The following is a 20,191-nucleotide window of genomic DNA, read 5'->3' as shown; positions in this document are numbered from 1 at the left end:
CTTCTTCCTTGAGGCAATTGCATTTCTAGAAGAGCTGGACTAGTTGCTATGCTTGTAGTGCAGAGCAACTAAATAGGAGTACACTTTTAGACACTTAATCATGTTCTTATATTACCTAAAATATAGATGGAAGGGGCAGGAATTACAAATTTTCCCACAATTTTATTTTTAGAAAACTAATAATTATTGTTCCTTATTTATATTTAATTGTTGACTTCCTTCATGAAATTTAGGGGTGGAAAGCAGAATTCTTTCACCATCATACCAAAATATGAGGACCTTACATTGGAAACCCTTCATTCTGAAGTTTTCAGTGAAACCACAAATATTTCTAAAAGGAAATCCCCCTCCCCTGAATATTTTTTTTTTAATAGCAAATCTGCAAAAAACCATGTTTTGTAAAATATATCAGCATATTTTTGATATTTTGTTATAGTGGAAAGATTTTTTAGTTATTTTTTTAAGTAGGTCAGTTAATGACATCATTCATCTTTTTAGAGTTAGAAACTTTACAAAAAAAAAATCTAGAATAAGTGTCATCAATCCTTTATAAGCTGATATGTTTCATGATATCATAGAAATTTCATATAAAATTGGCCAAGTCCTGTAAAGTATGAAAATATAACTTTCATCAAAATAAGTATTTTGTAGAAAGGTAATCAGTGTAGATTATTAACATTCTAGAGGTTAGCGTCAAGCAAACTGAGCAACAATAGAACTACCATAGCAAAGAATAAAGGATATGAAGGAATATTTTTCAAAACTTGGTACAAAGCTCCACATGAACATAAAAAATACCTGTGTATTCTGTAGACATACTATTCTTTTCACTGAAATTATTTGCAATACCAGTTACTAGAGACGGAAAAAATAGCATACAAGTTTCAACTACAGGGTATGAATCAATTTTACTTTATGTTCTACTTTATGTATATTCACTGAGTATTGCCAAACCAATAAACAATCAGTTCACAAAAGCTGGATTCTTGTTTCTTCTGTAAGTAATGTGCTGCCCAGAAAAAAATAGGAAAATGACACAACGAAAGGGAATTCTGCTTATATGAGTTCTGACACTCAAGAATTAAAGAAAGCTAATTGCTCTTGCTTCATTTTATCCAGTTTGAGTGGAAATAATTTTCAAAGAGTCATGAATAAAAAATAAGGTTATTCAGCTAAGGTTATTCAGCAGTTAAGAAATAATTTGAGTTAGAATTATTTTGCATTATCTCCTGAGACACAGTTTGTATATTCTGTCACATGTATTTTCTATACACAGAGACATGCATGGGAAATACGTTTGCATGTAAGAGACTGCTGCCTGAATATGGTATTACTTATTGTAGGCCACCCACAACACTGCTGCGTTGAAGTAACTCTTCACTACCAGCAATGATTCAGTTAACCTTTGATTAAACACAGGAATTTAAACTATGAAAAGGTCTGAAACCTGACACAGTCCTTTGACACCTCGATGTCTGTCATTAAAGATAATCCTGCATTAGGTACTGATTTCTGAAAATAGAATTAAACTACTTTGGTTTTCAATCTTAGCCCTTCCATATTACAAATGTAACCCTGCTGTGTTAGGAGACTTCCTGAAATTACTGTTTCTCCTTTCAAGTCCATATGTTTGAGAAGGAGCTTTGCGGGGAGCTCAGGGGACAACAAACACAAACTGGGCAGCTTCATCACTGGCAAATGAAGTGACTGTCTGGGTTGTAGTAATGAGTAGACAACAAAGCCATCCAGGACTTCAGAGTCTGATCATGCCCCCTTTTTCCTTCACTTTTTCTGCTTCATTCAGAATGAGACATTGAGTCAGAAAGACAGACGACATGTTGGTTGTTGGTTTTGTTCTCTTTTTTATTCTTTCTTTGTCTGATCATCATCAATGCCATGCCACTATTTTTAACTTCATCTCTGTGGAGGTTGTGTTCCATCTTTTACCACTGTTTCTAGTCAGTGGATGGAAGCCCTGGGATGATTTGAGAGGCCTGCACCCTCAGATATACTCTTACTCCTTTTCATTGCTGCATTTTTTTCTCCTCTTCCACACGTCTGTTTATCCAAGTTACTAAGAAAACTTCAGTGGGAATCTCTCAGTATTTCCTCAGCCTGCTGTTCTTTTACTCTGTGCAACATTAGATGCTGGCAAGAAGTGACAGGTTCTCATTTTGCAGTGGTTGTCTCTCACCTGGATATACAAAGTAAAATAAAGGAGTCTAAAATAAAATTAAAAAGAAGCAAAACTTAGTAGTAGATTTCCATTGCAAAATAATGTGTGGTGATCCAAAGTTCTTAGCCTGTGAAATATGAGAAAGTCTTGAATTTATACTGTTCTTGAGAAAATGCCCATCAGTTTTTCGGGTAGGTCATGTATTCCAGCCGAGCTGGACTATGCAGGCTGCTGGCTGAGAATAGCCCAGGCACTGACTGTTCTGCAGAGACACCTTTTGGACCCCTAATCACCAGCAATGCTGTTGGTGAGTGGGACATCACCCCACAAAGGGCCTGATCTTGGAAGTATGTCAATAGTCCAACCTGAGCAAAGCAAACCCCAGCCAACAACAGAAGACTTCTCTTGAAGCTGAGCAAGAACAGTCTCCAAACTCCTCAGGTGCCTTCCTCAGCCCTCTCCCAGGTGCCCCTGGATGCTGGAGTGCCCACCAGTCTTTCCAAGCCCCTAGGAAACAATTACATAACTTTTAGAGAGAGAACTTTTTCTTTTTCTCCAGCAGAAGCTTTTCAATGTACCTTGTCAACCTGTACTCTCTTGGTAGTGCACATAGGATGTTCCTAGCCCCTAGCTACTCACAGCAAACTGAAAAAGGGAAATAAGAGGATTTGTGTTGTTTTCTTTTAGCTACATGATACATGAAGCCTGAAAAGGATGACTTGGTCCTTGACAAGTTTTCAAGTGGCACCTACTTAACTTCCCCAGTAATACAGTCGCAGTTTCCTAAAATTAAAGCCTGTCTTGCATCTCTCTCTCTAGCCAAATTTCTGGTTCGTCCTCACAGGTATCATATGAAGGAATAATAAAAAATTTTCAAAATTATTTGTTGCAACATGGCTGCTGAAAATTTCAGTATGAATGGAGCCATTTTAGGAACATTCCCATATTAATGTTTTAAAGCATTTCCACATGCACTTTCTAGAAGGAAAAAAAAAAAAGAAAAAGGAAAAAGAAAGACAACCTAAGGAAACTTCAGTTTAAACGTGATCAGTGCAAACAAGGAAAATCAGCAAGAATTGAAAAGATTACCTCAGGGATGTGGCTTTTATGGAAGAAGGAAGGCGAAATCTTGCACTTTTCAGGGAAGCTCATTTTACAGTACCAAAGAGGGCATTTCACTTTGGCAGGGTTCTGCTGCCTGTGTATTAGAGCTGCTTTTTGTGCAACCATTGTTTCTGATAACAATGTGCAGAGCATTGATGGAAGAGAAATACTTTGGGATGCATAGAGTAACCTGGTATTTCCTGGTGGAATACCAAGTTGATCCCTTCCATGACACTAATCTCATAACTCACTCACTGAGCACTAAAGATTTCTCTTACAAATTAGATATGTTTGATAATCCATTCAGTGTTTTGACATGCTTGGTATGTTGCTGCTCATGTTCCTTCCTGGATAACAGTTTAATATGATGATTTGCGGTGCCAGCAGGAGTCAGACAGGTGCAAGCATGAATGGAGTTTCTCTATGTTGTCATTGATGAGGTAGGAATCTCATGGACTCCAAAATCCTCATTTTCCCTGCCTTGCTATGTTGTATGAAAGCCTCATTGAGTGTTGTTTCTGGAAAAGTGATTACAGAAAGAAATAAAACCAACTAACCTTCCCTGACTTCACTTTTGTTTTTATTTACATTATGTTCCGGATTAAAGGTCACAAATTCAGGATCCATTTTGATAGATTCTGAACCTGCCCTAGAGTTCTAGGAGAAAAAGCATCAAGAGACACATTGTTAAAACCTGAAGAAAAAGTATGAACGGAGGACAATTCAGTCCCAATTGAAGCAGTTTGACTGTCCATGCAATCACAAGTGCTAGTAGTTTGAAAAGCTTTACACTGACTTTATTATCTAGCTTCCCTTGCCTTTAGTAGGAGTAGGACGTTCATCTTCTCTTATTCACTAGGTGTGACATGCTCTGAAAGTGCTGGTTCCTGGATATGCTCTTAAAAGGGTAGACAACTGGAAAATATCCCATTTAAGAAATCTCTGGCAGTAAATACAAAGCTGGGTTCTCCACAACTGGTTGGCGCCAAGGTTTTTTATAAGTCAGTAAACTGATGTGTAGAATCATATCTGCAAAACTTTTCATTGTCTAACTCGTAAGTGGAAATGTCTATCTAGACAAAAGCATGTGAAATAATAATGCTGATTTGGCCCTTTCAGGTATGTAATAGTGATCCCAAGAAGGCTTGTTTGTGTTAGCATGGGATGTGGTGTCTGAGCTCCTTCATGGCCAGAGTTTTGTCTGACCCAAAGAAGGTGGGAGGAAGGACAAGGGACCCATTTTCATCATGGGCCTCGCAGTTTCCAGGTCATGTGCAGGGCAGATGAGAACTGAATCAGAGGCCCAGGGAACAGCTGCCATGAAAAATGACTTTTCAGCCATTAAACTGACATCAAAATGCTACTTTTTCTCAGGACATCTATTCTGCAAGCCTACCTTTCTTAACAGCCAAGGCTCTGAGACTGAAATCTTCACTGCTTGTATAATACAGCACCAGCTCCTCCATGATGTACCACAGGCACCATGCAAACCTGCCTGTGGAGACAGCCCCACCTGGGAAATCACGAAAAGGTTGTTTGTCCATCGTACTTGTGTCTGGTGGGTAACCAAATTGCCTCTGGTTTTGTTTCATCTGCATTCATTTTCATTTGTTCAGAACTGCTAAGTTGGCTGCTTTTGAAACTCAAAGTGAACAAAAGGGCACAAACAACTGGGTTTCTCCAGTTTTTTAAATATTGATTTATTTCTGGTTTCTGTAAGAAATGACATGGAATCCTGCTAATATCTAAGGTTATCTGTGACCTTGTGACCTGTAAATCATAACCTCAGTGTAACTCTGGTTCGAACACTGGAAAGTGAAAGGTCAGAGAAACAAGATAGCTTATGTATGGCAACAGGATTAGCAGTTTGGGCTGCTCTGAAGATATTAATTTGGACCGTCCTATGGTAAATATCACTCAGATGCATTTACAGGGAAAAAAAAAGAATTCTTGAACTCTTGAAAAGACACAGTATTTTTTGGATTGCTGAATATGATTCCAGAGTAAATAAAGGCACCAAAATGAGTAGATTAGTTGGGGAGTTAAAAATATAAAATTATAAGGATGTATTTTCATTTCTCAATGAATAAATCATGAGTAAAAAACCCTATTGCAATGTGATTCTTGGACCATTAGATAAAACCTGCGAGAGAGGAATTAAAGACAGTCAGGATAACGCATTATGCATCAGTTGGTTAAAGTTAGATTCAAAGAAGAAATTGAATTTTTGCATTTACAACTGGTGAGCATTTGCCTTGAAAAGTCTTTTACGTGTTCTTTCTTTCAAAAATAGTTCAGTTCCCATCTAGAACTACAGCTTTCTTTTCTTTGCTTCTTCCTTAGGCCTCCTGATGTCTGTACTCCATATACATATCTGTGGTGTAGTCAAAATGTAGTAAATACAAAATGAATTTTTAGAGTGGTTTTGTGTGGTTCCCCTTTCTCCATCACCTGTGGTTTTGTTAGCAACTTTCAACTCTGTAAATATAATTATTTTCCCTAGGAGAGGTCTAAACTGCTATAAAACCAATGTATTTTTAATCCATTTTGGACAAACTGAAGTCAGTGAGAGTTTGGTACTTTTAAAACTGAAAGTGTGTACCTAAATACAGATTTCGTTTTGACCATCTATGCTGGACATCCTGACCATTTTTATCAGTCTCTTCAATTTCCTTTTCTTAGATCTGTCCTTACGTGTTTAGTTGATTCTGGCGACGAGTTCAGCTTTGGAAAAGCTTCCCTTTGAACCACAGGTGGCAGCAGACAGCAGAAACGTGGGGAATAAGGGCTTCTCTGCACCTCCGAGTGAGCTGTCAGGATAGCTTGCTTTGCTCTAGGATAAACATTCTTTATTGTTTTCTCCACACATCCAGAGGCTACTTAAATTGTATGTTTTATATATTATACCTATTTGCAATGAAAATATAAACATTTTTGATTTTTTTTCTCTCTGAGTACTGACATGTGTAACATCTCAACCTGAACAGATTAGGCACCTTAAAAATCTCTTCAATTTCTGGCATTATCTATTGATTCGCATTTAATCTATTTTAGATTAGATCAAACTGAGGCAGTTTTTCTAATCTAGTCTCTAGGCTGTGGGGTAGCTCACAGTGGCTGGAAAGGAGATTCAGGAGTTGCTGGTGTCAAGTGAATTTGCACAAGCCACACAACTCAAAAGAAGCAGCGAGAGAGATATTGGCCCCTGCTTAAATCTCTGTTCATAAACCTGTAGTCACATTTACAGATGTAAATTCTCTGTCTCTGCATTTTACACTGTTATGAGTAAAATTGCTCTTGCTTATAAACTTATTTTTGCAAAACAAAGTCCGATATATTTGTTATTTTTTCCCAAAGCCTTGAAAACTCCAAACGAGTGCCAAAGATTTTGTAACATGCTAAAAGAAAGGGACATTAGACACAACTCCACCTACATGTTTAGACAACTCTCTGTCTGCTCCTGTAGCAAAATTAGCATTGAATTCTTAATCTAATAGACAGAATAAATTAGTGGAAAAGCCTTTGGCTAATGTGGCTGTAATTCTCAAAAAATATTGACATGTATTTATATCATCTTTGTCTTGTGACCAGGCAGTCTAAAAAGTTCAGCCCCTTCGCTCCAGAGCGTGCACTAGAGGTAGGTGAGCAGAGACATCACCTCATGAGAAAGTGCTAGGCCATGCTTCTCTCCCTCTTGGGACAGGGAGCTATTCCAGAAGAAATAAGTAGGAGGGGAATATGGGGGCTTGATGACACCTCCAGTACTTGGTACAGATAGCCCTGATGTGACTTGTAGCTAGAAAGATTTTGGCAGCTGCTGGTCAGGACACAGGGATGGGTCAGAATTTGTGAGACTCAGGACCTGCACTGATATTACTCCAAGGAGTTCCAGATTTCCTGAATGGACTGAATGAAACCCCTCAAAAAGGACAGTGTTAGTGCCTGGCAGTGTGATACTCCACGTGAAAGCAGAGCAGAAAGTGGCGACAAGAACCACTGCATTAGTTCAGGAGAACTTTGTCTGGGGGTTTTACAGAACAAACAGTGCTATGTGAAGCAATCAAAAAGAGATTAAATAATCATCTCTGGTGGATGAAAGATGAAATCCAAACCAGAGGTGTTTAAATCAAAGAAAGAAAGGAAAAAAGAAAAAAAAAGAAAGAAAAAAAGAAAAAAAAAAGAAAAAAAAAAGAAAAAATGAAAAAAAAGGAAAGAAAAATTTGCTTAGAAAGAAGAGTAAAACATATATTCAGGAGTTAGTCAGAAGAAAACAAACCAGTGATTCAACAATGCAGCTAAATGAGTTCAAGTCTGAGATGCATAATTTCCTTTCAGGCAGACAATGATTCTAAATATAAGCGTGAGAGGGCTGCAAAAGGATGGGGATGCAAATCTTTTAGTGGAAGAGTAAACATTATCCAATGCTGATTTATCTATTGATGGATTTGTGTCTCATGCTAAAAGCACGAACTGTTTCTCAAGCTGCATGCTACCAAAAATTCCTCTAAGAAGGGACTTCTTTTAAAGTATTGCTTTATTTTACCAGATGTCAATGTACCTCTTTTACATTGTAAATAATAATTAAAAGCAGAAAGTAAAAGTGCAATGCTAATTATTTTAGGCTTTGGAAAATTAATTGGATACTAATTATCCTCTAATAAATATGTTAACAGATTCCTCTGCCAAATTATTCTTCATTTTACTTCTTTTCCAATGCTTTCATCTTTGTCATTTCTCCATATTCTTTTTGTCAGACTGACTGTCTTCTTTTGCCCACTTTGCCTTCAGCTTCCTTATCTAATTCCTTTGCATTCTTAGCTGTCTTATTCTATAACACCCATTGCCTCGCTCTTCCTCAACCCATTTCAGTGTAACAAGAATCTCCATTTTTTTCTTTGCTTTCCTTTCAGTTTTTTTCCCCTCTGTTTCCTCCTGTGCTGGAGAAGCTGCCTATGAGTTACTCTTCTGGGGTCTTTTTAGGGTTGACCTGGCAAAGCACCATTTCCTGTTTAAGTTGAAAGAAGGTCCTCTGTGTGCTTATGGGACTGTTTTTCTGTCCGTGGTCTTGCAGAGCAAATGGCAAGCAGTGTTTCTTCCCAGTGGTTTGGTGGGGGACTGACTTTGCTCTTCCCAGAGGTGATGCTGTTGTTGTGAACAAAAATATCTGCAGACCTTCTGTTAAATGTGGTGCTTGCCTCCCGTGACTACTTCCAGGCAGCAGAAGGCAAACGCTGCCAGCAGTCTAAAAGGAGGAACAGGGGCACTATTAAAGTGGGAGAAAGGTGAGAAGCATAATGAGAGAAAGGAAATTTATGATAACACTTCAGGATTCAAGATTCTCTCTACCAAAATACAGAACTGGTGTCTAGGCCTTCATGTACTTTAATATATCATTTGGGGGTCATATTTACAGTATATAACCATTCTTTAGTGTTCTTTAATTGAACTCCCTGGTTCAGAAAACTACACAGACCATTTATACGGAGAATAAGGTCTGATAAAATAGAAGTTTTAGCTAGTGGAAGAATTAAGGCTCTAATTTCACAAGATTTTGGGTGGGTTTAGGTTCTTTTCATCATCAGTACTTAAAGTTCACGCAACAGAATGCAGAATTTTCTAGAGGAACTTTTCTATTTTTACAGGACTTGTCCCACAGTTAACTTGGTATAACCATAAGCATGTCTTTCCAAAGATCCATATTAAATTTCTCCCCGTGTAAAAATTTTAAAAGCACAGAGAAAAACAAACCCCTCAAAGTGTACAAAAGCAAATAATACCCAGAGATTTCTGCTCATATGAGCAAGAGCCAGGAAGAGCGGCTTTGGACACTCCTAGAGGAGAAGGGAGTTCCCACACTGTGCAACAGTTGTGGCACAGTAAATATGAAACTGCTATGTCTCCCAGGTAATCCCCTCCTTTCAACTCCTCCCTGTCTGTCTTTCCCCTCTCCACATTACAGTTCCATATCCCTGTCTTCTCTCCTTTCTGCTCTCGCTCCTTGGCATTTGCATTTTTAATTAATTTCATTGTTGGTGCTTTTTGGATTTTTTTTTTTTTTGCTTGACCTGAGATTACAGGTCCTTTAGAAAAAATTTAGGAGAGGTCATTTTGATTGACTGTGTCAAGTTTTCTTCAGACATATGGATTTGTGTATGTATTTGTATCTTTGTGCACACCAGAGGTCAGAGTCAGGCAACAGCAGCAGCAGCAGCTGTATTCAGGGATTACAAGTTGTCCAGCTCCTGTAAAAGCTGGTAGGTAGGAATGCCTTTTGGCACAACTGTAGCACAGAATGGTTGCAAACTGTGCTTGATCCTACCTAGAGAGGTAGGATCAAGCAACCTCTTGTTGTGGTTGCTGTTTCAGTTTTTTTCTCCACAAAGGAGAAGTGGATACTGCGCCAATCCCAAACAAGGTTATTTGAGGCATGGTCAGAGCTGTGGTTTGAGCTGCAGGTCTGCAGAGAAGAAAGTTGTTATTATAGTTGGAAGAGTTTTTTAAAGAATGGTGTCTTGTGAACCTGTTTTACAGATGACTATAAATGTAGATGACTTACCTACTTAATAGACCAGTACTGGATGTTAGGGCATTTAGAAAAATGTACATTTAAATTACATCTCCAGCCTCAGAAGAGAATAAAAATTAAGGATCTATATCCTATGGAAAACATATCTATTGCTTTGTAAAAATTTTGTGTGTTCTTGTTTTATGAATCAGGAACAAATTATCTGTGAAGGGTAAATATTAAAGTTACTATTTTCACTTAGTATCTTTCAAAGCAAGCAAGATTTTAATATAATGTATATATACAACTTTGTAATACAAATCAGCTCCAGAAAGACCATTTTAATGAATTGCAGCTCTTCAAATCATGCAGTACATATACATTCAACTTAAGGAGCAAAATGTGCTTTTATGTATGTAGATCCTTACAACTTCAGTGTTGATTTGAAAAGCCACGTTGCTCTGAATGAACAAGTCTAATTAAGCAAAAATTCCTGAGAAAATGAGAGTAAATTAGTTACTAAGAGATATTAAAACTGATCACTATAGTGTTAAAAGGTATACAAACGGAGCAAGAGGCATTTCTCAGTAAGGGATCACAGGTGATTTGTCGCTGCCATGCAACATGATTGAACGGATGATAGAAGAACACTTTATAAGGAAAGGAAAACCCCACACTTCAGTTTGTATCTTTGCCTGTGGAAAATCTTTTATTTTAAATTTGAAAGAGAGTTATATGATTTGAAGTGAAATAAAAAATATAGTCGCATGATTTTATCAAGGAAATTGAACAAAAAATTCTGAAATATGTATTGGAAAGGTTAGAAATAATAATCACTGGATAAACTCGAATTAGAGTTCCTCCTTTTCTAAACTTTATCTAAATTTATTAATATTTCTTACAAAGAGTGATGGTGGCTTTTAAAGTGTTACCAACCTGTAACTGGTTGTACTTGAAGCCAAGCAAATCACAGACTCCACATATTTTAAAATGTTTTATTATAAAGGATAGGAAACAAAATCCACATTTTTTTCAAATCCAGATAAATAAACAGTAAATATCATGCTTTTAATTTTAAATGTGTTTTGTCTTTCACAATAGGATCTGCAAAAATGGCATTTTTAACTTGGAGACCTGCAAAAATATATCTTCTGAGAATATGGTGGAAGACAGACCACATATTTTGCATATAAATGAAGACCACTAAAAAAAATCTACTGAAAACTGGAACAAAACAGCTCTGTGAGAAAGTGCTAAGTGAAGAGTAGTTTGGTAACTTATTCAGCAGAAAACTTCAAATTAACTCTTAGTCAAGATTATTTCAAATATATATATAAATATATACAACTACACAAGAAAACATCCCACTTGAAACCAAACATCAAATTGTAAAAAAACCAGAGAACCCTGGGGGGCTTTGTGATCTTTAAGAAGGGATGTTTAAAAAAAATCCAAGTTCTTTTTTCTCTATTCCATAGAAATAAACTACTAAAGGAAAAAAAAAAAAGGTGAAAAAATAAGCAAAAAAAAAAAAAGCACAGTTACTCTGCTATTATCATCTTTTAAAAAAGAATCAGATCTTTGTTGTGCCTGATTTTGGAAACAGTGTATTGAATGAAACAAAGTAACAAACTGATAAGCAAATACCTCACCACATGCAGATTTTGCATGTCACGTTGGTCCCAATTTCGTTGATGAGAATATTAATTTTGATTTCAATGGGAATGGGGTAAACTTTTTCATTTCATATCTAGTAGAAGTTAAATGACTGCAAGCTGCTTTCCCATATGGACTTTATTCCTGTAACTAAATCACAAAGGACTGTAAATAGAGTTGTCTTTATACCCTTACATAGGTGACCCAGCTACTTTGTTGCTTGTTGTTAAAAGAATTTTGTCTTTTCCAATCCCACACTTCTGCAGCATTTTAATAGAACAAAATTACTTGTTAGCAACCTGTAACCAGTAACCTGAAATTCTTTTAATATTTATATCTGTTTGAGGGTTTTCACCCTTTGCATAGGGTCAAGGCTGCCTGTACAAATTAAATGACTGATACAGGAAATATAAACATGCTATTTACAAGTTCACAATTCTTTATTTTTTATACAGTTCTGATGAGTATTTTTTATATTTGTAGCCTAAGCACTGTATAGAACTGACATGCTTCTGATATTCACCAAAAATGTAATAAGAAAGTAAAGTAATTAAGGATAAAATGCTCACATGCAAGGATATGGTAAAATGAATCCATTGCCTTAAGCTATGCATTTATGCATTTTTTATATACCCTAACAATTTGCCTTCCTATGTACTTTTGATGGAAAAATTCCATGCAAAATCTCATATTTTCTTTAAGATAATATTTCACATTCTTTAAACCTTCCATTAATTATTCTACATGACATTCAGACTGCTTTTAATGAAAGAAAGGAAAAGCCTCAAAACACAGCTACTTTTGTTATCACACTATAAATCCTAGCTCAGGGATCATGCCAATTATCTGATTTACCTCTACAGAGCAACTGAAGAATTTATGCTTATTATCCTTACCATTATTCATAAGTTTGACTCAGTTTATTTATGAGAAACATGTCCTTAAAGAATTTAATGAAAAACAATATTCACACAAACAATTTGACTCTAGGATTAACTATTCAAATTCAGTTCATTTAAGAAAAGCAATATTCGGAGTGGTCACCTTGAGTGCTTACAATGAGTTTTAATAAAGGTGTCTCTCTAATCCTTTTTCGTGGGTATAATGTTGGCATTTCAGTGCTGAATAACATTTTACTCAATAGACCATGGCTGATATGCTTCAGTTCTTCAAATTCTGATGCTGTTGTTGATTTAATAAAAAAAAATACATCCACTGAAAAGCACCAAGTTTAGCCAAATCCAGTTCTTTGGAAAACTATTTCAGCCATCTTCTTCTAAACCAACCCTTCCCCAGTCATCAAAACATGGGGTCACTCCTGGGGAGTATTTGTAGGTTATGGAGTAATAACAAAGTGACTTTGCATCATCCTTACATGTTGCTTTCAAGAAGCCCTTCAACTTTTACCTTCCAATTGTGAAGTGTTGCTGCTGAGGGCAGTGCCCTCCTGGCTTGTTCTGGGACCCGCTGTTTAATGTCTTTAGAAGTCCAAGGGCCGAATCATCATGGTGGTGGAGCGCAAGGAGTAGCTGGGGCCTTTGAAGTAATGCCACTTGATGCCATTGAGCTTCCCGTGGTTTTGTCCAGCTGTGTAGAACATCCCATTGAGATTGGAGGGTCCACAGGCATCAAACCACCACCCTGAAATCATTAACAAAAATTAAACTGCAACTGCACCAAGTATTTTTGTTTTATAGGTTTAGCTGATTATCAAATTCTGGTAAATAACTCATAAATAGTCCTGGTGTGGTGAGTGTACTATTTTCATATTTTCCTTTTTTGCTCTTTTGTGCTATTCTGCAGTGCTGTAGAACACACACTTGTATTTACAGAATTGCAAAAGTAATTACATCCCAACTCATTCTAGTTTTATTTGCACTATGTGAAGCCAAAGCAAGAACATCAAAGACAAATAAACTGCTTTGCATATTTAGACAGTATTGCAGTTTTCATTTAAATCTCAGAAAAAGACTATAATTCAAAATTATTTTGCATAATTTCACATTGTTAGGTTATTTTGAATACAAGCATGATTTGATTTTATTTACCAGTCCTTTTCTGTTGCTTTAACTGTGATTGTTCAACTGCTCAGTTGTTTTTGCTCCCAGGTTAGATCTTTTTAGTAACTGGATTGTGAGAATGGTGGTGCTTCCCTGTCATAGTAACTACAATGTTGTAGTAATAGATAATCAGTATTTAAAATTGTGTACAAAGTGAGAGGTAGATACTTTCTTTAAGACTGTGATAAATTTATAAACAAGACAGCAAAAGAATGGAAGGACTGAGTGAAGAAGATAATTACAACACTGTAGGATGCTGACAATCAGAATAACAGTGCGCAGGGGTAGATGATATATCTGATTATTTGAGTGTGCGTGCATTTAGGTGAGAGTGTGGCCCACTTCAGTCAAGGTATATTCATCACATGTACAGTTTGCGACAGGACAATGACATTCAATTCTTAGTCTTATGATTTTGAATGTGAAAATTTATATTAAATCTTGAGCCTTCTAGTCTTGATCTTGAAAAGTGCCAAACACTCCTTATTTAGGTGTCTACAGGTAGACGAAAATTCCTAACTACTGAACTAACACTGATGGCAAAATATATTAAAACTGTTACTGATTTATATCAGTAGAAAAGTAGGCTTAGAAAATTGCTAACTGCCTTTTCTGCCCCCCTACCCTACCTGCTATTTCCCAGCAAGATGCAGCTTTTGAATTCTGTGAAATTGCATATATTTTATTATACTGGAAAGACAGGGCAAGAAATGTCTTGCCCAGATGTTTGTGATTCTAGTTCACTGCTCCAGCAGCTACAATGCAAGACTGTTCTGAAAAGTGAAGTGAGACAGATTTAGAAAAAAACTCAGAACCTTTCTTTGGGAGGGCAAATCAGCAATCTGGTTTACAAAATGACCCTGTGAACAGTTGCATGGGCATAACTGAAGGAGTAGTAAACTGAGAAGTTAGGATAAAAAAGAAGTGTAACAGCTCAGGAACATTTGTGTGACTGAATGTAGAAAATTTAAACTTGCTAGAAGTGCTGGTTTAGTTTCAAAATGTAAGCAAAAAAAGGCATCTCACCTTCAGACTTCTGCAGTGAAAATATGCATGTATGTCTTTAACCAGTGGAGAAAAAGGAGTCAGTGTGAATCTTCAGATCTTTTTTAAACTGTTGCTTTAAGACGAAATTAGTCAGTGAACTCTCTTGTCTCTCTCTACAAGATCTTTTCTTGTTAAGGTGAATTTTAGATTGCCATGGGAGCTAGAGTTTTAAGAAAAACTCCAAATAACATGAAACTTGGCAACATCAAGCTTACAGAACACAAACTGACAAAGATAAACTAGGTGACATGCTAACTCCACTGAAAGTAGTGGGAGTTTTGCTGGATGTCTTGTTGGGAATAGAATTTTCTCTCCAACGCCTTTCAGAGCATCTATGTAATGTAAAATGGAGATGCTTAGTTTAGGCTGAGAAAGGCAGAACGAATTCCCAGACTGCAAAGAGCTAATATTCCCAATGTCAAAAATGTATTTACCTCAGTGGCTAGGAGCTCTATTTGTCAGAAAGACTTCTGTTTGGGTGTTTTTTTCATGTAAGATCTTTGGTTTTTTGAATCTTTAGCACAGGTTTTATGCATCTTTCCATGTAATATTGTACTGAACATTTGTATCATGTATAGAGACAAATAGGAGCATAAAGATCAGGTGGCAACTTTTGCTTTGGTAGTAATGCCATTTTATTTAAAAAAAGTTCTTTTAGCCTGCACATCACAGCATTGTAATCTTCTCGGAACTCTTTGTAAATCATTTTCAAACAGCACTGGTAGCGGCAAACTGATCATCTAATGAGTGCCTACTTAATTCTGCAGCTGTCACTGTGGAATCAAATGGAGAATTTAAAATTTTCAGTGTTTTTCCCACTCTGACTGCTGGAAATGGAATTAAACTGTGAGAAACTCCTTTTAGACAATGTGCACAGTCCTGGGGAATCATCTGATTCCCTCAGTGGTTAGCCTTTTATCTACCTATAATGAATGCATTATATGAAGGTATTTTGAACTGTGGCTTATTATTACAGATATGATATTGATCATGTTTAGCCTTCGAGTCCAGTGTTTACTCTGTCATTTTTATTCAGATCCATGTAATTTATGTTTCTAGTCTTGTATTTCCTTAGACTTTGGATAATACTTAGGGTTTTCTTCTTTTCAGAAGTAGCACCTCATAAGGAAATCTTTAGGGAAGAATCTATATCAGATAAATTCTGACAATCTTCTGTTTTGGTACAGTTGACCTCCCTTTGGTTGCAATGTTATACTTACGGGGCCAATAACCAAAGAAAGGGAAAGCTGTACAGCTGATATTTTACTGTAACCATAGTATAATCTTATAGAAACTTAAGATGAAGTTAAACAGAGAAATCCTAACCCTCGTTTCTCAAAGTTGGAACCCAGATGCACCTGGATTCTGTTTACATTGTTGGGATGAAGAGATGACAAGCTGAGTTAGTTACCATTTCATCCTAAAGGAACAGGAATAGCTCCATAAATTGACTTTTTGAAGGTTTTAGTGATGCCTTACAAAATCTATGTAAAAAATTTGAATGAGCTGAAGAAACATATAATTTTATAAAACATTTTTGAGGACTTGCACAAATATCTCATCACAGATTTCTTCTAAATAAATACTTCTTTCAAAGTGTGTTTGAATGAGCATATTTTTTCCCTACTATACTGTTCTTGTTAGTGAGAATGTATCAATTTTTTAAAGATGTTTCCTACTATTACATTAAAAGTTTTCTATCCTTTTTTTTATAAATCAGGTGGGTTTTTTGTTTTGTTTTCTGGTGTGGTTTTTTTCTCCGTATGGTTATGTCTCTCCATGCTCCCTTGCATCCTCTGATGGGTCTTCTTTCCCCATAAGGCCTCATATTATCACAAGGCTTCCCACTGCATGTCTCAATCTGTGAATGGATGCACAGGAAATGTTTTTTCAGATGCTTTGTATATTAAGGGAAAGAGGAAAGAAGCAGTGATTTCCTTGGTAGCTATGAGGAAGTGGGGGAACATAAAACAGAGGTTTCTGAAAGAGATACCTGCAGCACTGCCACTGCAGAACACACTGAATGAAGAAGCTCCAGAGCTGTGACAGTTTGACCCAAGAAAAGACACTCAGTAACTAGATGTTAGCTTATTGCCTGGAGTTCATAGGATTTTCCTCACATGAAGAATCCTGTTTATTTTTCACTACAAGGTAATGGCTTTCCCAAACAAGTATAAAGTCTTCTCTGAATAGCAGTAAGATTTTAACCTGGAACAAATCTTTTGACAATAATTTCCATTTTAATCAGGCATGAGAATCATGAAAAGTGGGCATTATAAGAAATAATAATAGAAACAAGATTTTAAAGTGACTAATAAAGTAGTAAAGAGAAGGCTTATATGGGAAAGTTAAGAGAGTTTTTATTCAGAAACAGAGGTAGTTTCTTCAAGTTGTTGTGATTACAAAGTCACTAATTGCTTGTTTGAACTGAGGATCAGTTCATGTTTTTTAGGTTAGCCCACCCCTAATAATTTGTGTAGTAACAGCAGCACTACTATCTCTGTTTGCAATAAGAATCCCTAGGTTATAAAATATACTGTCCAGACAAAATAGAAGTTCAATTATTCATTGATAATACACTGATATATATTGATAAGTTGTTTGAAAATTCAGCTATACAAATAAACAGGAATCCTCACTGTAGACAGCTGCTTTTCTGGAGCAGTTAAGGTATGCTCGCTCCTTGAGGACACTTGTGGTTTTGTCTTTAATTAGTGTTGCTGTTACCTATGGGTATTGTGAAATTACATGTCAGGTCTTTTCATTAAATAAATATATTTTGAATTCTTAAGCCAGGTAGTTGACTCCGCTGATCTGCTTGTGCTATATCGTTGGATGAATATGAATGTATATTGAAATAATTTCCACAAATTCTTGCAAAAAATATCTAATAAAGAAGCATTGCTCTCTTATATTGGCTTTCTGAAGCGGTAAGTACAACTTTTGCATGATAGAACCTTCTCTGTCAAAAGCAACACAAAAAAGGCTTTTGGATGCCAAAGTTAACATGCTTTTTTGGCTTGTTGTATAAGTTGTAATTAAACATGTATGCATGTAAAATTCTTTGTTAGTAACCTAATGCGCATCAGCTACATGAAATGAGTGCACTGTAAATTCTGGGAACAGGGTAGTGATCATTCAGGTTTGATGGGAGGTTCTTAGTTGTCTTTTATATAGTAAAAGAATAGGTGTCTAAACACTGTACATTTGATGGCAGACCCTTTCCTCACATACGTCTCTGTTCTCCCTCCTGAGTACACTGAATATCTTCAAATGCAGTAAGATCAATACAGGTCATTCAATAAGATCCAAGTGTGTTTGAATAGTACATTTGTATGGGTTTATGGGATAAATGGATCATATGAAAAGCCAATATTTATTTGTAGCCCTTGGATTTGTCCATAAAATTTAGTACATTTGGCAACAAAGCCAATAAGAACAATTTCTAATGCAAAAACATCAAAATAGTCCTCAATGATCAAAAGACATAACTTATTTTAGGAAAGATTTCAATGTTTCTGACATTCTATACTTAAAGGAATTTAGTTGATATTACTAAGGATCTGCTTGACTTTGCATTGATAACTTCTCAGCTGGAAGACTGGGTGAAGTTTTGGATGACACCTCAAGCTATTTGTGGAGCCACAGGACAGGCTCCAAAAGAGTGAATGTAAGAGGAAAGATTTAGGATTGTTTAGTCCAGAATTCAAAAGAGAGATTGCCGACAATCTCAAATTAATACAAAAACCTTCCAAAGGAATGCAAAGAAATGGTCTATGCTTTCCAATGGTGGAGGATAGAACAAGATAGAAAACATTTAAATTATCATAGAATCAGTTAGTCAACATACAAAGCTTTCTTATATTGTGCAGACAAACTCAGTAACAGATCTTATTATGAGAATGAATATCACTAGAAATCTTGAAGGCAAACAGAAAGATGGAAATAAACAGATAGAGAAGAATCTGTCTTAGAAAGGGACTAAATGACCTCTGGAAGTAACTTCTAGGCCTATGTACTCCTTAGAGTATTGGATTGTCAAGACTACCAGTCTGACTTAATAGATGAGAAATCCATTGGAAAATCCACTGAGGTTTAATAAATACATAGGAGTCTCTGGCTCAGGAAGATCCTGAGATTCAAAAGATACTGGGAAAATACTCAAGGGATGTTTAATTTATCTGCATTTTTCTTAGGCCTGTACTGACTTCTTTCAGAGACAGGAGACTGAAGTTGAATGGATCTCTACTTTCAGTAAAATAAAAAAAAAAACAACAAACCAACCATTTATTTCAGTAATTCTATGCTGGTTCAAACCTGGCAAGATATCTAGAAAGTCTCCCCATCTTTTTGTCAAACTATTTTCGGGATCAGAAGTTTAGCTTCTCACCTGAAGCAAGGTAAATGCCTGTGTGAACATCTCAGATTGCAGCCAATGCCAAACAAGGAAAACCACCTTAAAGCTCTTTCCCTGTGAACCAAGTTAATGCAGTCACTTTCCAGTGATTGAAAGCAATTGCACAAACAGTTTGGGGCTCAGCTGACTGATGAGCAGATGGACGAGAACTTGGCCCAGGAATCTGATCCTGAGATGTTAAACGTTAAGTGTTGTATTGGAAATCTATATGATGCACTTTGGATGTCCACTCATTGCTCCATTCTGGTGACAGTCTGTTGCATTTTTAAAGCTGTTTCTTGCAAAAAGCCATGTAGGTAACTTACTGGGGTACTCTTCCAAGTAAGGCTTGGAATTATAGCCAGACACATATATATATAACCCTGTGATCAGTTTACCGGTCTGAGATATTAAACCACTGAAGAAATTATTTGAATAAATGTAATTTATCTTTAAAGTAAAACAAGTATGCTTAGTTTAAATTTTCAAAGGCACAAAAATCCAGTTAAAACATTTAAATACCTTGAAAGTTTACAGAGACTAAGAATCTAGCTCATGCATGTACTTTTGAAGCCATTCCCTGAAATCAACATTAAGAGAAATTCAAGTAGCATAATATGGGTCTTGAAAGGAGAAGAAAACACAAAACACTGTTGGTGCTTGTGTATTATTCTCCCAGTATTTAATTTCTCATTCTGGGGAAGAAGGAGGAGATAAAGGAGGAGATAGAATAATAGTTATGATATAGACCAAATAAAACTGACAACTAGCAAGATGACAGAGAGAAATATGTGTTTTCCTTACATTTTATTTTCAGCCTTGATTATAACCATATCACAGTCTTGAGCTTCAGCTTATCTCAGCCTTTATTCCTGACATAAATATACTCAGTTCACCTCATAGAGATAACAGGCTCACCCAAACTGTCAAGATAGCTAGAAACCTGCCTGCAGATTTCATATCATTCATCATTAAAGAGTTCTTTGTGATGTTGCCAAAACTAACAGAGTCTGATATTTTTTGCAGAAAAAAAAAACCTGTTATCATTGCTACTTTTATTAATTAGTCTTTGTCTGGTACAAAACTGAAATATACTCACTAAAAAATGTTTTGGTATTTAATTAAATTTCTGATGTTCCTCAAGGAATGAGAAAGTCATTTCGAGGAGCAAAGCATAGCAGAGTGTTTGAGGAGAACACTAACTTGATGTCTTTTTTTTCTTGAAAAACTACAAATTACTCAGTGCT

General features: G+C 36.2%; 1 protein-coding gene across 2 annotated transcripts in view; it reads right to left on the bottom strand.

Moving 5' to 3' along the window:
• Positions 1 to 10,854: 10,854 nt before the first annotated feature.
• ANGPT1 (angiopoietin 1) overlaps positions 10,855 to 20,191 on the bottom strand; it is a 154,330-nt gene continuing 144,993 nt past the window's right edge. For both annotated transcript variants that reach the window (XM_032713788.1, XM_032713789.1), the window contains exon 9: positions 10,855 to 13,082. In XM_032713788.1, the coding sequence (XP_032569679.1) occupies positions 12,922 to 13,082 (161 nt within the window). In that variant the 3' untranslated portion in view covers positions 10,855 to 12,921. The remainder of the gene's footprint in view (positions 13,083 to 20,191) is intronic.

The sequence above is a fragment of the Chiroxiphia lanceolata genome, chromosome 1 (assembly GCF_009829145.1).
Source record: "Chiroxiphia lanceolata isolate bChiLan1 chromosome 1, bChiLan1.pri, whole genome shotgun sequence".
Classification (NCBI taxonomy): Eukaryota; Metazoa; Chordata; class Aves; order Passeriformes; family Pipridae; genus Chiroxiphia; species Chiroxiphia lanceolata.
The sequence above is the reverse complement of the archived record's forward strand: the minus strand, read 5'-3'. Positions and strand labels throughout refer to the sequence as shown.